The sequence below is a fragment of the Acomys minous genome, assembly GCF_964271855.1.
Source record: "Acomys minous genome assembly, chromosome: 3".
In the NCBI taxonomy this organism is placed as follows: Eukaryota; Metazoa; Chordata; class Mammalia; order Rodentia; family Muridae; genus Acomys; species Acomys minous.
In genome coordinates this window covers 42,644,377-42,661,166 of record NC_140485.1, presented here as the reverse complement: position 1 = coordinate 42,661,166, position 16,790 = coordinate 42,644,377, and the positions used below count along the sequence as shown (strand labels likewise).

The 16,790-nt window shown below is 38.4% G+C and overlaps 1 protein-coding gene across 4 annotated transcripts in view; it reads left to right on the top strand.

Moving 5' to 3' along the window:
* Positions 1–16,790, top strand: part of CCDC73 (coiled-coil domain containing 73) — a 120,191-nt gene that overhangs the window by 102,003 nt on the left and 1,398 nt on the right. For all 4 annotated transcript variants that reach the window (XM_084775592.1, XM_084775593.1, XM_084775591.1 and 1 more), the window contains 3 exons: positions 8,982–9,147; positions 10,232–11,677; positions 14,803–14,936. In XM_084775592.1, coding sequence (XP_084631718.1) covers positions 8,982–9,147; positions 10,232–11,677; positions 14,803–14,936 — 1,746 coding nt within the window. The remainder of the gene's footprint in view (positions 1–8,981; positions 9,148–10,231; positions 11,678–14,802; positions 14,937–16,790) is intronic.

The following is a 16,790-nucleotide window of genomic DNA, read 5'->3' as shown; positions in this document are numbered from 1 at the left end:
TGCCTCCCTCTGCCTCCCAGGTGCTGGGATTAAAGGTGTTACCTACCACACCCAGCTGAATATGGATTTTTAATTGTCCCAGGACCACACTTGTTTGAAAATCCCTTATGGTGGCACACGCCTTTAGTCCCAGCACTCAGGAGGCAGAAGCAGGCAGATCTCTGTGACTTCGAGGACAGCCTGATCTACAAAGGGAGTCCAGGACAGCCAGGACCCTGTCTCTCTCTCTCTCTCTCTCTCTTCCACACACACACACAGAGAGCGAGAGAGAGAGAGAGAGAGAGAGAGAGAGAGAGAGAGAGAGAGAGAGAGAGAGAGAAACAACAATCAAAAAAGAAATGAAAGAAGAATAATGAAAACACTGTTCTTTCTCCCACTGTAGCTTTAAATGGTCTTTGACATATGTGGGTCTGTTTCTGACTCCTGTGTTGGTCCTGTATTTATCAGACATATAATTGATGCCAGTAACAGTGTCTATATTAATGCATCCCTAAACACATCTTCATATAGAGTAGAAGTTCTTTAGTTTTGATGCTTTATTTTTCATTTTGGTGCTTTTATTTTATTTACATTTTGCTATTGTAGATTTCTTACATTTTTATTTCACTTTTAGATTTATCAACTTCTGAAAGAGAAGTCCACCCTATTTTTTATTTAGATTGTGTTAGTTTTTGCCAATTCGACACAAGTTAATGTCACCTGAGAACAGGAAACCTGAGTTGATGAACTGCCTCAGTTGAGGCCTGTGGTCATGTCTTGATTAATAAAGGATGTGGACAACTGTGTGGGTAGGGCCACCCCTGGGCATGCAGTCCTTATGGAAGAGGGGGAGGAAGGATTGGAAGAGCCAGAGAGGTCAAAGACACCACAACAACACCTACAAAATGAACTAAGCTGGACCCATAGGGGCTCATATACCAAAGAGCATCCATGGCATAGATCTAGGCAACTCCCCCCCCAACCCCCTACAGCTTGGTACCCATATGGGACCACTAACAGCAGGAGCAGGGGCTGCCTCTGACTCTGTTGCCTGCCTTTGGATCCCTTTCCTGTAACTGGGTGGCCTTGTCTAGCCTTAAGAGAAGAAGATGGGCCAGGGCTGTAAGATACTCATGGGAAGTCTTCCCTTCTCTCAGAAGAAAGGGAGGGGGCGCACAGGGGAAGAAAAGGGGAGGTGAGAGGGGGGACTGGGAGGAAAGGAGAGTAGGGAACTTCCTACCAGGATGTAAATTAGTTAATTAATTAATTAAGGGGGAGGGGCTAGGAAAGGCAGCTGAGGAAGCAAGCCAGTAAGCATTCCTTAGCATTCTCTACTTCAATTCCTGCCTCCCAGCTCCTTCCTTGAGTTTCTGCCTTGTGGACTGTGACCTGGGATTTGTATGACATAAGCCTTTTCCTCCCCTAAATTAGTTTGGTCAGTGTTTTATCACAGCCCAGAGCTGCAAATGAGAACACTGGGTGTTTTTTCCCAAGATTGTTGTCATGGGTTATGCCCCTGATTTATATCCTAGTGGTTCATTGGTACAAAGACAAGGTGGTGGTTTTTCTGCGTTGATTTTTTTTTAAAGATTTATTTATTATGTATGCAATGTTCTGCCTGCTTGTGTGCCTGTGGGACAGAAGAAGGCTCCAGATCTCATTATACATGGTTATGAGCCACTATATGGTTGCTGGGAATTGAACTCAGGACCTCTGGAAGAGCAGAGAGTACTCTTAACCTCTGAGCCATCTCTCCAGCCCTTCTATGTTGATTTTGCCTTGTCTTGCTGGATTTGCTTATTAGATCTGAAAGTATGCAGGCAGAATCATCTACAAGCATGGATAATGTAACTTCTTCCTTTTCCTATTTGTATCCCCCCATTGTTAGAGGACATGCTTTCAGTTTCTCTTCTCATTCAAGATCATACTACTATACAGCTTTTTAATTATGTTCGGTTATAATCCTTTTGTACTTAAGTTTCTTCAAGGCTTTTATGAAGGATGCTGAATTTTTCCCCAAAATTTTCTTCATTTATTTAGATGATCCTATGATTTCTATCTTTGACTATGTTTGCTGGACTGTTTATTAGTTGTGTTCTTGTGTCTGCAGGATACCTCTCAGTTGACCATGGCATACAATATTTGTAGTATGCTGTTGTGTTCCGTGCCTGTTGTGTCTGACTGACATTTCATTTACACAGGTACTGACTGCAGTGTGTGTTTTCCAATTGTTTACATCTTGACTGCATATGAGGATGCAGCATTAATTTGGCCTAGTTGTGAATAACCAGTGTTCTTTGAGTGGCTAATAAAGTTCATCAGTGTGCCCGTCCAGTCTTGGGCATTTTGCTGTTGTCGCTGGAGGGTCTTTCTAATTATTATTTAAATCTCACTGTATGTTTTGATTTGCTTAGGTTTTCTCATATTTTCTTGATTCAATTTTAGTAGACTAGAAATGTTCATTTATTCTCTATTTTTAAAATGTATTGAATTATAATTTTTCAAAATAGACCCTAATGATGATCTAGTTTCAGGGACATCTCTGTGTCCATTTTCATTATTGATAGTGGGAATTCGAGTCTTTTCTTTTTTCTTGATCAGTTTGGTTAGAGGATTTCCATTTTTTCCCCCACCTCTTTGGAGAACTAAGTTTCACTGGTTTCCCAGGCATATTTGTTTGCTTGCTATTTTGATGTTGCTCTCTTATTTTCTCAATGTCAGTTACTTTGGATTTATTTCCTCTTTCCAGGTACTAATTATTAAAACTTAGAGTTAATTATTTACTTAACTTGTTTTCTAATAACACGTATTTAAAGTTGTGAAGTTTCCTTTTGGTATTTTTAGCTGTATTCTATAAACTTTGATATAATTTTCAATCTCACTCAATGCTATGGATTGAATTTAGGACTTTGCACATGTAGGAAAACACTCCAGTACTGAACTCTGTTCCCAACCCTCATAATTTTATTTAAGATGGTGGTGGTGGTGGTGGTGGTGGTGGTGATGAAGAAGAAGAAGAAGAAGATACACGGTATCAGCCTACATAGCCTAGGCTGACTTTTGGCACTCCATTTCCTGAGTGCTGGGATTATAGGTGTGTGTCACCATGCCTAGAAGTTCAAAGTGTCTTAAGATTTTTATTGTGGGATATTTTTTGACCCATGGGTATTAGTGTGACCCTTTGGAAGCATGTTGTTTAATCTCCAAATATATGAGAATTTTATAATTAAATTTTGTGGTAAGACTTTTCTTCCCTTTAATATATCAAGACTTATGGTGAAGTTAATTTTTTTTTATATTGGTCAGTATTTCTCCTCTTTTTTTTTCTTTTGTTGTTGTTGTTTTGTATTTTGTTTTTCAAGACAGGATTTCTCTGTGTAGCTCAGGCTGTCTTGGAACTTGCTCTGTTGTGCAGGCTGGCCTTCAACTCAGAGATCTACCTGCCTCTCATTCTAAGTGCTGGGACTAAAGGCCTGTGTCACCACTGCCCAGCTTCTTAGTGAATATTTCATGTACCCTTAAAAATAAAATACATTCTGCCAATGCTTTGGTGAATGGTAAGTGTTCACCAAAGTAAGATTGCTGCCGGCGCTGCTCAAGCTTCTACCTCTGGGTTGTTTGTCCTCTTGTCCCACTTTGAGTTTCAGCTGTGAGTTTCTTTATCTTCAGTTCTGTTAAGTATTGCCTCATGTGCTTTGAACTCAGTAGGCATTTGATTTATGATTATTATACACATCTACGATTGTTACAGCTCCCTGGTTGTCTTTCCTATCATTATAAAGTATCTATCTTTATTTTGGTAATACTTGTTGCCATGAGACCAATCTGTTAGATAATGAATACAGCGATTCCATTTTTTATTATTAATGTTTAAAAATGTCTGTTTCTTTGTGTTGTTGGTTTTTGAAACAGGGTGTGTAGCCTTGGCTGTCCTGGACTCACTTTGTAGACCACAGAGATCCACCTTGAACTCACAGAGATCCACCTGCCTCTGCTTCCCTGAGTGCTGGGATTACGGGTATGCACCACTGTGCCCAAATTAAAAATGTTTTCATATAATATATTTTGATCATGTTTTTTTCTCATACTGTCTCCCTATCTCCCTCCCTCCCTGCCTCCATCCTGTTCTCCCTCTCTCTCTCCCTCCCTGTCACCACCTCTCTCTTGTTGTTGCTGTTGTTTTTTAGACAGGATCTTTTGTAGTCCAAGCTGCTTTGAATTCATTGTGTATCCAATGAGGAATTTGAACTTAAAATCTTCCAGCCTCTGTCTCCCTGAGTACTGGCATTGCCAATGTGTACCTCCATGTTAGGCTCCCTGTTTCCTTTTGTTATGATAAGTAATAGTAGGAGGAATGCCTTTTACTTATTCTGAGCAGAATATAGTTATATTTCATTATTATGTAATATATAGCATAAAGTTTGCTATTTTAACATGTTATACATATAGCTTAATAGTGTTAAGTAAATTTAAAATGAATATTGTTCTGTACTAATAAAATCATATGTACAAGAACAGGCATTGGCCTGGATTTGGCCCCCATGCCGTGGCATGATGATCTCCATGCTCTTGATTTATTATAATATATTCTCATATAACATTAAACCAGAGCTTTGATGGGAATAAGCATCTACAGCCATGTTGTCATATTTTTTCTTCCTGTTCTTTACATTATTGTTATTGTACACTTTGTTTCTGTGTAATTTATGGACCTTATAATATAATGTTTATTTTTTTTAAAAAAGATTAAGTAATTACCTGACAAATGAGTAACAATTAGATAAATATCTTTTATACATACCTGTGGTGACTGTTCCTGCCATTCGTCATTCCCACAGGAATAGCTTGGGTAACTGTAGAAAGTTTTCCTCCCCTGAAAGAACAATTTTCACTATAGTCCTTTGTCTGAGTGATCTTGTCTCACATATTTAATCTCCAGTCTAGTTATTTACCTTGAAAAGACACATTCAAGGACCAGTTACTTTAGCATGGCTAGAAAGTACAGTACATTTTCTAGAAATGTATATTATGTGAAAGCACTTTTTAGTTAGTTCTACCCAAATGAGAATTCCTGTTTTGCTATGTCTAATCTTTTCATAAAACTGGTTTAACTAGTATGTGTATTCTGTTCACAGTATGTGTACCTGTTCACATACCTTCTCTCTTTTGTCTGTAACTTATTCAGTGAACATTCACTTGCTATAGTCTGTGACACACATTGTGGAAGATGATGAAAACATGCTGAAATCGATACCTACAGGTCTTTGTAGGAAATTGCTGTATGGCAGGAGAAAAGGGACATGCATAATTATAACTTACTGAGAAAAGCACCAGAGAAGCACATAGAAAGGAGAGATTAACAGCTTTAGATGGGGCTGCTCAGAGCAGATCTCACCAGGAAAGGTTTTATGAGCTGTCAACAATAGGAACGTTTCAGGCAAAGATGATATATCAAGTGAAATAGTATAGTCAGAATTCAGAAGTATAAAATGTTATTCTACATTTACCTAGTAGTTGAGTATGGTTGCAGAGAGTTCTGGCACTATGGAGAGCATTAGGAGCTCTAGAGAAAGCAGGCAGACAGCACAGTGATGAGAGGGGGACAGTCCACTCAAGGGGTTCACTCTTTTACTATTTTGGGTTATTAAACAGAAGAGTAAAGTCAGATTTACTTTTTGGAAAGATCATTTTAAGATGCATGAAGCTCTAGGTTCAACTCCTCACACTGCATAAAAGTGGACATGGGCTCCAAACCTGTAATCCCAGCACTTGGGATATGGAGACAGGAAAATCAAAAGTTTAAAGTCATCTTTGGTCAGGATACATTTGAGGGCAGCCTAGGGTACATGACATCATGTCTCAAAATTTTTTTAGTGATGATGTAGGACAGAATAGCATGTAAAACAGCTTAGAGAACACTGCAGCAGTCTAAGCAGGAATACTGATTTTAATATCCATAAAGAAATCTTGTGTGTGATTGGATTGCTTACATCTATCAGGAGGCAGAGGTAGGAGAGATGGATTGTGAATCCCAGGCTATCCTGGGCTACATAGCAAGATCCTGTTTCAAGTAAAAAAAAAAGTAAATAAAGCTTACATTCATGAATAAATCTTTCAGCATTCATGTTAAGAAATACAGATAACACAGAAACTTTAAGAGATAAAACTGGGGCCTAAAGAGGTGGTTCAGCGATTCAGAGCACTTAATGCTCTTAGAGAGGCCCTAGATTCCATTCTTAGAACCACATGGCAACTTAACAACCACCTGCAATTTCAGTTCCAGGGGATCTGATGCCTTCCTCTACCTTCTGTGGGCTCCTGCTTCTTTGGCCAGGCAGTGGTAGCACATGACTCTTTGATCCCAGCACTTAAGAGGCAGAGGCAGGAGGATCTCTGAGTTTGAGGCCAGCCTGGTCTACAGAGTGAGTTCCAGGACAGCCAAAGCAACACACAGAGAAACCCTGTCTCAGGGAAGAAAGAAAGAAAGAAAGAAAGAAAGAAAGAAAGAAAGAAAGAAAGAAAGAAAGAAAGAAAGAAAGAAGAAAGAAAGAAAGAAAGAGAGAGAAAGAAAGAAAATACTGCTTTCCAGAAAGGCCAAGTACCTGTTCTCTCCAACTCCCTTAATGCATTGTTTTACCATTTATTTGTTTGGGGAGATAGATCTTACTATATTGAACAGGCTAGCCTCAAACTCATAGCCTTACCTCCTGGGTACTGTGAACTCAAGTGTGCAACCCCAAGCCTGACTTTTAGCAGTTTTAATAAGTATTTTATTTTGTGTTTGTCAATTAGATTTCTTTCTTGCGTTTTCATTTATATTTTCACTTGCAATTAAGCATGTTTGGCTATCTCTCACATACAATTTCTAAATTGATAAACCTTTAGCCAAATTAACCAAAATAGATAATGCAAATTAATAAAATTAGAGACAAAAAGGGAGACATTTCGCCACATACCAAGGAAATTCAGAGAGTCATAAGAACATACTTTAGGGGGCTGGAAAGATGGCTCAGAGGTTAAGAGCACTGGCTATTCTTTCAGAGGTCCTGAGTTCAATTCCCAGCAACCACATGGTGACTTATAGCCATCTATAATAAGATCTGGTCACCTCTTCTGGTGTGCAGGCATACATGTAGTCAGAATACTGTATATATAGTAAATAAATACAAAATTTAAATAGAACATACTTTAAAAGTCCATATCTTACCAAACTGGAAACTCTAAAAGAAGTGGGTGAATTTCAAGGTATATATGGTCTAATAAAGTCAAATCAAGATGAACTTAATAATTTAAATAGGACTATAACATCCAGTGAGGTAGAAACCATAATTTAAAATCTCCCAACTAAAAAAAGTCCAGGACCAGCTGGATTTAGTGCTAACTTCTACCAGACCTTCAAAAAAAGTAATGCCAATAATCAAATTATTCTGCAAAATAAAACCCAAAGGACTGTTTACAAATTTATTTTACAGAGTCAGTTGCCCTGATAGCCAAACCAGACAAAGATCCAATGAAAATGAAAATTATAGGCTAAGTTTTGAGGAACACAGATGTAAAACTTCTCAATAAAGTACCTGCAAACTGAATTTTTAAAGACACATGAAAAAGATTACACACCATGATCAAATTGACTTCATCCCAGAGATGCAGGGATAGCTCAACATATATGAATCCATAAATGTATCCACCATATAAATAGACTTAAAGGACAGAAACCACGTGATGACCTCATGTAGTGGAGAAAGGCCTTTGACAAAATCTAATGGTCATTCATGATAAAAATTCTAAATCCATCTAAGACTTTTCATTTACATTCAGCCAAATTTGCTGAAAGAGCATACTCTTTTTCTTTCTTATTCCTGCTCTTTAGCATAAGAAGACATCTGGTTTTGTCACCCCAGCCCGTCCAATATCAGTGCATCCGATGGCACTACACCCAGCAGACACTGTGTCTGATGTATACTTCTCAAAAGTGCTTGATTTTTTTTTGTCCCCTTCAACTACTCACCTCTTTTTTCTTTACTGTATTTCACTACTCTGTTCTTTTCCTTTTACCTCCTAGGCTGCCCCTTAAACTGGTAAAAAACAAACAAAAACAAACAAACAAAAAACTCCAAAAAAAAAAAACCCCCTCTTATTACCAGTAACGGAGGACAGTGTACAGTAAAGGCTTTGTGTACATTGTTGAATCTTTATAGCATTTTCATGCCATAGATGAGAAAGCAGGCACACTTGAGTATGAGCTGGATTTAGTTAACTGGCTTAGCATGAAAAATGAAAGATGTCTCTTCTGACTATGAAGTCTGGATCCATCTCCATCCTGAGCCCCTCTGTCTTTCCTGGCCTCTCCCCACTGTTCTCCTCATCTTCTTCTGTGACTGCTCATCATACCTCAAAGCAAGGCAATGGGGATTCTGCATGGATCTACAGTGCTGTACACTGCCTATATCTTATTAAAGGTTCTTGGCTGCCAAACTAAGTTTTTTGAGGGCAGAGACTGATTTGTTCATTATTGTTTCCCAAAGTCTGGTGCAGTGCATCACGAGTCATGTGATCAATATTTTGTGTAAGAAAATGGAAACCTTTTGAGACAAGGTCTGCCCTGTAGCTTAAGCTGACCTGGAGCATATAAAGTCCAGGCTGGCTCCAGACTTCTGCTTTTTCTTTTGCTTCAGCCTTCTGAGTGCTGAAGCTGTAGGTATGTAGCACCACTGGTTTGTTTGCTGTCTTATAGATGTTTAAAATGCTATTTAAACAATTTGCCTGGTCCAAGTAAATATGACCCCCAAGTTGGCCTGCCTATGTGGTATAATAATGTGACAGACATGATTGAAAGCAGATAGAGATCTTCAGTTTGTATAAATATGAGGCTGCATGCAGGGAACTCTTTGACTTTCATACAGAAATTGCTGAACAGTTGAAAATTTAAAATCCACTTTTATCAACAAAGTTTGCTCAAATGTTTAACACATATAAACAGTTTTTTTTTTATTTTATACTAGAATGTTCCGGAACTAAATAATGAAAATAGTGATGAATTATCCATCACACCAAAGTACAATTCTGGTCAAGAAATATGTGGGGAAAATACAAAGAATTTTTGTTCAGATACTGAATACAGACAAAATGAAGAAAAGAAAAACCTACCTGTAGAAGAAATGTTAGAAGGTAACTGCATTGATAAAGTACATGCTGGGCCTTCTCTGGCATCTAGGAGACTAACAGTTACAGCTCTGCATTAAGGACCTTCTAGTATTGTTAGGAGGTACCTGTTCATCTGTGTGTAAATAAGCATTCTGCAAAGTGAGTCTTTAACAGTGTCTTGGCGGAGAGCATTTTCTGGGTCACCAGTATACTTCTGGTGACCAGGACACAGTATTTCTCTTGGTTTAGTGCCCATAGTAAGCACTGAGATGATTTCCCAACTCCTCCACTATGACTGAAGTGTTCAACTCAGGATGAGTAGCACTTTATAGAGATGCTGGAGAAGAATGATTGGACCGATATAGCCCTTCAAGACCTGAAATTTATGTTCTGGTTGTTTTCTATACTTATGATTTAATATCTATAGTTAAAGCAAAGATGAATGAAATTATCTTGGGTAGATATTCTATGAATTGGCCCAAAATTTACTCCAGAATTTTAAAATACTTATAGGGCAATAAACAAAAAAGATGATTGTCAAACATGAACAAACTAACTATTGACTTCGGATATTGTTAGACCTGGGTTGTAATTGAGGTTAGTATACATTAATTCTTATCAATTATCTGTTCATATGGGATTGCAGTAAGAGCCCCAAGGAGACAACTCTAGGAAAGATAAAGACCATTGTGTAAATACCTCATGCCTACCTTTGGGTTTTGAAGACAGGGTTTCTCAGTGTAATAGCCCTGGTCTAGACCAGGCTAACCTCAAACTCTGGGAGATTACCCCTGCCTCTGCATCTCAAGTGCTGGGATTAAAGGTATGCACTACGACACCCTGTTCTGCTTGCCCCCCTTTTAAACCAAAGTGATTTTGCTATTGTAAAATTAAAAAAATGTTTTGGGGCAGAGTCAAGAATTTACCATCTGAACATACACTTGCTATAGCATGGGAACTCAATATTTGAATAAAACTAACATGTTTGTATGATTAGTGTTCAGTAGACTATTTAAGGCTAAATATGTTTTCACCAAACATAGATAACACATATTATAAACAAGCTTTACCAAGATTATAACATTTTATTGTGTCCTCTTCATGACAGATTTGTGGCCTTTGGAAGTAAGTGCCAGAAGTGAAATTAATACTGTGGTATTTACTGATGGAAACCAAAGTGGAATGTCACCAAGCGAAGTCCTTTGCCTAGATAAAGAACTAACTGATCAAGAACAAACCTCCAATGTTACTGACAGTAGAAAATCAGTCACCGTAGAAGTACAAGACAAGCTGTGCTTAGAAAAAGCCAATAGCTGTTTAGAATTTAAATCACTGAACAATTTCTTTTTAGTGGTAGATGAATCACTAGAAACAGAAAAGATATGCCTAAAAGGAACGGAAGGATTGGGCCTTCCCCACAGTGGGGTAGAGGTGCCTCTGGACACTCAAAGTCACAAAGTGTCCCTGAGTAGCATTTCAAGTGAGATGGCCCACAAAAGAAACCATACCACCGATGTTTCTGAAAGCACACCATTCAAACAGCAGTTCAAATTGCTTCCAGCAAATTTGGAAAATGCTACAGAGAAGGAAAGTACAAGTCATGACCAAACCAAAGCATCATTGCAAGATAAAAAACTAAATCTTGATCAGACTAAGAAACATGGCTTAAAGGATTCAAGTAATGTTATGTTAGACGTTAAGTACCAAAAAATAAAACAAACATTACGTGAAGAGAGTGAGTGCAGCATGGTACCTTTTTCATGTTATCAGCAAGCAAGCAAGACTCCCAAGAAGCCTGAAGCAACTGTTGCCTGTGTTGCGGTGATCAGTCCATCTGCTGTCTCTGGTGATAATTTGACAATACTTAAGAATTCAGAAAACAATATTAATACTACACTGACATTGGTGAAACCCACCTCAAGGCCTGCAGAGGGAGCTATAAGGAAAAATATAAATGACATTCAAGACAGTCCCCTTAAGAACCATTTGGGAGCTTCAGAGAGCAGTGTGACGATCTCAAACATTCAGGTTAACCAAAAAAACAGTCATGCTTCGCAAGCCAAAGATTTAAAAACTGCAGTTCCCATGACAACTTCCACAGAAAGACAGCATTCCAATGAGAATCAGACAACTGAGACCACAAAAAGTGGTCTCTTTTCCTTGGGAAGACAGTGCATGTTGCTAACTAACAGAGAGAAAGCAGAGACACTAAATGACATCCTGTCAAAAGGAACATTTAGTGAAGGTCAGTTGGAAGACTCACATTTGTCTCATGTAACACCATCTGCAGACTCAGTAAACACAAGTACAAGGTCAGCCTTTGATCTTCCCACTCCAGATAAAGTACCCGAGAAAACTCCAGGATACATGAGGTTTGTGGCTTCTAGCCCTTGGTCAAAAATAAATCAAATTAAAACACCGGACACTGTAACTTCCAGCATTCCTTTATTGCTGAAGGAGAGACCAGTAGGTCTGTCAGAAAACAGTGTGAACACTCCAGTGACTTTCTGTAAAACTGTTGGTTTGGATGACACTAGAAAAAATACTGCGCCAGGTAAGAAAACAAGGTAGTTATTTCAAATGGCATGTTTTTTCCTTTTTCTTTTCTACTGCTTAGTTATTCCTGACAGAGTCTCCATATTTGTTTAAAGTTAAAAAGAATGTATGTGTGTGTAACTGGCATTTGCTACTTTGTAGGTCCCTCGTCTACCCTTCTCCACTCTTTTCTTCTTCCACTGCAGCCCCTAACACTAGATAAGAGAGAATAAAGGACAGAGGGGAAAGGGAGAGATCCCTGAATAAAGTCAGGGGTTGGAAAGGGGACATCCTTATTTTTAGACTACTTTTTGTTGATTAAGGGCATTAAGAGTTCCTTGGGGCAAGTTTGATCTTCCCATCAGAATATCTAATTTCTTCTTGTTGTTTCTTCCTTGTCCACAACTGCTTAACAAACCACAACCAACAACCTGCCATGCTTCTCAGGGCCCTAGTATTTATATACCCTCTGAAAACTCCCCAGGATTCCAACACTCACTGAAACTATCTGCAGCTGGCAAAAAACATGCCTCTGCTAGAGCACGAGGTACCTCAAGGTCACCTGCTGTGAAGCAGATTCATATCCCCATACCTGAGATTAAAATGAAAATATTCTTATAACATTTCTGTGTTTTTTTAAAGAGCAAATTTCCAATTCTCACTACATGTATGTGTTTGCATGTATAAAATCTCCTAAGCATCATATAGTGCATACGTAGGGTGGTTTTTTTATTTTCCCCCCAGGACAGGGTTTCTGTGTAGCCCTGGCTGTCCTGGAACTCACTCTGTAGACCAGGCTGGCCTCAAACTCACAGCGATCCGCCTGCCTCCGCCTCCCAAGTGCTGGGATTACAGGTGTACGCCACCATGTCCGGCTTAGAGGAATTGTTTTTAACCTAATCTTAAGTAGTATTATCAGTGTATCCCTAATTACATTTGAAAGTGTTCCTTTTCATTGTTAAAGTATGGCATCAACAGCAGGTCTAGGTCATCAAGTTTGATTAGGAATAACTACCTGATGAAGCTCTCTCTCTTTAAGAGTAAATTGGTCTTCCCTCTTTCTGTTTTCCTTTTCCTTTCTTACCCACTCCTTTACCAGCACCGTAGATTAAACCTGTTTTTCATTTTATTGGCAAAATGTGGAACAGAAATTTATTTCATATCATTGGGTTTTGTTATTATTGCTTGAAGCACTTGAATCCTTTAAAAATTATGTACCTATTTTTATTCACATTACTTTAGAGATTACAGGATCCACTTTCTTTTTAAAGTAGCACATGAATGATAATAATCTAAAAATAATGACAATAATCTAAAAATAACTCCAGAAACAAAATACAGTAACGATGAGATACAGGAGTTAGTAGAGAGATGTCCATGTTGGGTGACAATACATTGAGGTACATTGCTTTTACTACAAATATTTTAAAAGGTAGTACTATTGGGCTGTGAAGGCAGCTGGTAAAAGCACTTGTCCTGTGAAAGTAAGGACCAGTGTTTGATCTTCAGCACCCTAACAAATGCTGATGGGTATGGAGCCCACTTGCATCACAGTACTGGGAAGCAGAGCCGGGATTCTTAGAGGAAGCTGGCTAGCCAGATTAGCTGAATAAACTATCTTGGGGTTCAAGTAAACAACTCTACCTCTACATACAAGGTGGAGAGTGAATGAGGAAGACATGTGATTATCACTCTGACTGCCATGCACATGTGCACCTACATACAAACATGCTTATACATGCACATACATGAAAAAACCCCACTGTATGAATAGGTACTGTACAGCTATAAATATACAATCAAATTAATATTTAATATATTAAATATATCAAAACAATACTTTGAGATGAAAATGAGGAAAGTATGTTTACTCTGTTAATAATAATTTCATAGTCAAAGTTGTTGAGGTTAAAGGCACTCATAAGATTTCTTGGACAGTCTTACTGGTATTGAACTGACCACCTTCCAGCTTTGGCTTCTCTAGGTACTAGGGACAGAATGCTCTGATTACAAATGTGTGTCACCATGCTTTGCTAACTAGATTTAAAGAGAACTTTGTGGATTTAGACTCAGACTTAACAGAGTTCTTTCAAAGAAAATTGAAAAAAACTTAAAAGAACATTAGGGGCTTAAAGACAAAGTAAATATACCTTGTTTTCTAGCACCACTGATGTAGGGAAAAATAAACCCCAAATCACTGTATAACCTCATTTTCCAAACTGGAATTTTAATGTTAAGAATTGTTTTAGGTGCTGGTGTAACAATCACCCACTTTCTCAGTGGCATAAAGAGATGTCTAAAACTAACTAACACTTTCTCCTCTCTCTCTCTCTCTCTCTCTCTCTCTCTCTCTCTCTCTCTCTCTCTCTCTCTCTCTCTCCATATATATACTTTTTTGGTTTTTCCAGTTGGGGTTTCTCTGTGTAGCCTTGGCTGTCCTGGACTCATTTTGTAGACCACGCTGGCCTTGAACTCACAGCAATCTGCTTGCCTCTGTCTCCCTGAGTGCTGAGATTACAGGCATGTGTCACCACACACGGTTGGAATATATTCTTACTGAACATTTCTTTTAATATTTATCAGCTCTGTGTTTAAGTAATTTTTGTTACCCCTTCTGTTTTGTTTTGTTTTGTTTTTGTTTTTTTTTGGTTTGGTTTTTCAAGACAGGGTTTCTTTGTGTAACAGAGCCCTGGCTGTCCTGGACTCTCTTTGTAGACCAGGCTGGCCTCGAACTCACAGAGATGCACCTGCTTCTGCCTCCCAAGTGCTGGGATTAAAGGCGTGCTCCACCAACCCCTTCTGAACAGTGCTTTGTGTCAATTTTCTTAAATAGTTTGTAAATTCTGGTGTTTGTCTTCCCCACTAATGTGAATTTGTAAAATGGTCATTATATAATTTTTAAGTGGTCATTATATATTTGTGTGTGGGTAATGTGGTAACCAGGAAATAAGAACAGTTGCGTGTGTGTGCTTAAGATGGTATTTACAATACAATGAAATGAAATGCCACGGAAGAAGGTCTAGAAAATAATAACCAAACTGAAATGGAAATTTATTTTTAAACGTAAAACCAGAAGTTCAGTCATTAAGATGAATTATCTAGAGAATACAGTTCAGTTGTTGTCATTTCCTGTTTGTCAGTCAGGTACTGCCAGCATTAGCAGAGTTGCTGACACTGTGAGTAACTGGAGTATCCATCCAGATCCCAAGGGACAGCCCAGTGAAGAGAGGAATGCAACTGCAAAGACGTTTTATGATTCTTCTTTTCCCACAGAACATGTAAGTCAATTAAAAATATTGCTGAGCAGTCCTCAGTGAGCTAATTCTCCAGATATGTGTAGCACTGTATGCATCTGGATACTATAAGCCCTAACTGATTGCCAGAATAATATCAAGAGGGCAACATGGCACTATTTTTCACAATTAAGGCTGATAGAAAACAGCAGGAAAAAGTCACAGTGTATAAATCAAATAGATAAAAAACAGCCTGTTTGGAGGACTGAGGCATCATCTTGTGTACTCTGTCACCTCAACTTAGAAATAGTGGACTTGAATATCCAAAAATGTTTTATTAATAAGCTATCAAGCTGATTAGTCTAATTTGTTTTATTTTTAGAAAATGAAAGGATAAAATCTCTATAATACAGTGAAAGTATATATGCACTAAACACAGTATTTGTAGAGATCATATGACTTCTAAGATCCTATTCATCATAAGAGCAACTAACCATAGCTGTTAAGTTATTTGCTTAAATTTCTGAGTTTTATATCTTAGTGTGTAGAGCTTGATCCAACAAATCTGCATTGTTCAAAGTCTAAACAAAACAAATCCAGACCACTTTCTATAGATCTTTGAGCTTTTAGAGGCATCAAACAATTCTTCACACTGCATAGCTGCATAGTAACATATCTGACAGTTTCCAGCCACGCACCTCATTTCCCCCTTTAAATGGAGGAACCTCAAATAAAAGAGCGTAACTCCTCTCACAGTGGTGAACTTGGCACAAGGAAGCCTGACTCTCACCTGGGTAAGTCGTAATCAAAGCAGAAAGCAAGCTTCAGTCAGAGCTGGGTGCTGTCAGCAAGGCCAACTCTGAGTAAGAAAGGGTTTACTTTGCCAGGGAACAGTCCAAATGGTTGGGGATGTGTAACCGAAGAAGGCTGACAGCCACATTGTGTGCATTCCAGAAAGCAAAATGATGTTATGTTCATCCACTTTTTAAAATTTAAGAATCCCAGCCCATTGGATGGTGGTACCTACCTACATGTAGGGTGAGCTTCCCACCTCAGCTATCCTCATCTAGGAAATCCCTTACAGGCAAACCCAGGGAGTTGTCTCTATGATTGTGGATCCCATCAAAAGGACAATAGCAGCCAACACATTTATATACAAGACTCTGCTTTCTGCAAAGACACTATATTGTATACTTTATTCACCCTTGGGGAATTTGCCATTCTAAAGACCATCATACCAAATATGTAAACACACTATAGACACCCACAGCACATCACAGTCCATGTTCACTGGCATTCTGTGTGTCTCCAATTTGGTCCTGAGCTGAGGTATGCTGACAAAACACAGCAGACATCAGATATATACTTAGTGTACATTTTAATTCCACGCCACATTTCTAACTTTACAGTAATAGCACCTAAAATCTTAAGATGCTTATAAAAAACCAAGGCCTAGAAAAGCTGACTAGGACTTGCTTAGACCCTTGGTCGCAAACTCAGAGGAGGCTGGGGAATAACTACAGAATTTTAGGCAATACAGCAATTCTCATGGGAACTTTGGTTAGATCCTAAATACCTAAGCTCACTTAAAAATTCATTATTCTCCATAAGAATGAAATGATAATGCTACACACATGCCATACTTAGCAAAAGACTTTGTCAGGTACCTCAGAGATCTTCACAAGATTCAACAAAAGATGATAGAGCCTGCTTTTGTGACAAGTGATTCTTTCCTTGTAAGAGGCTTATTCTATTCTAAATTATGGAGCATTGATATGATGGTTCTGTCCTCTTAATTTCTAAGGCTGGAAGGCAATAATTGTTTCCACTATAAACTGCTATGATCTAAATCTTAAAGGACTAAACTTAGATTTATATCAGAATGCTTACTATTTGGTT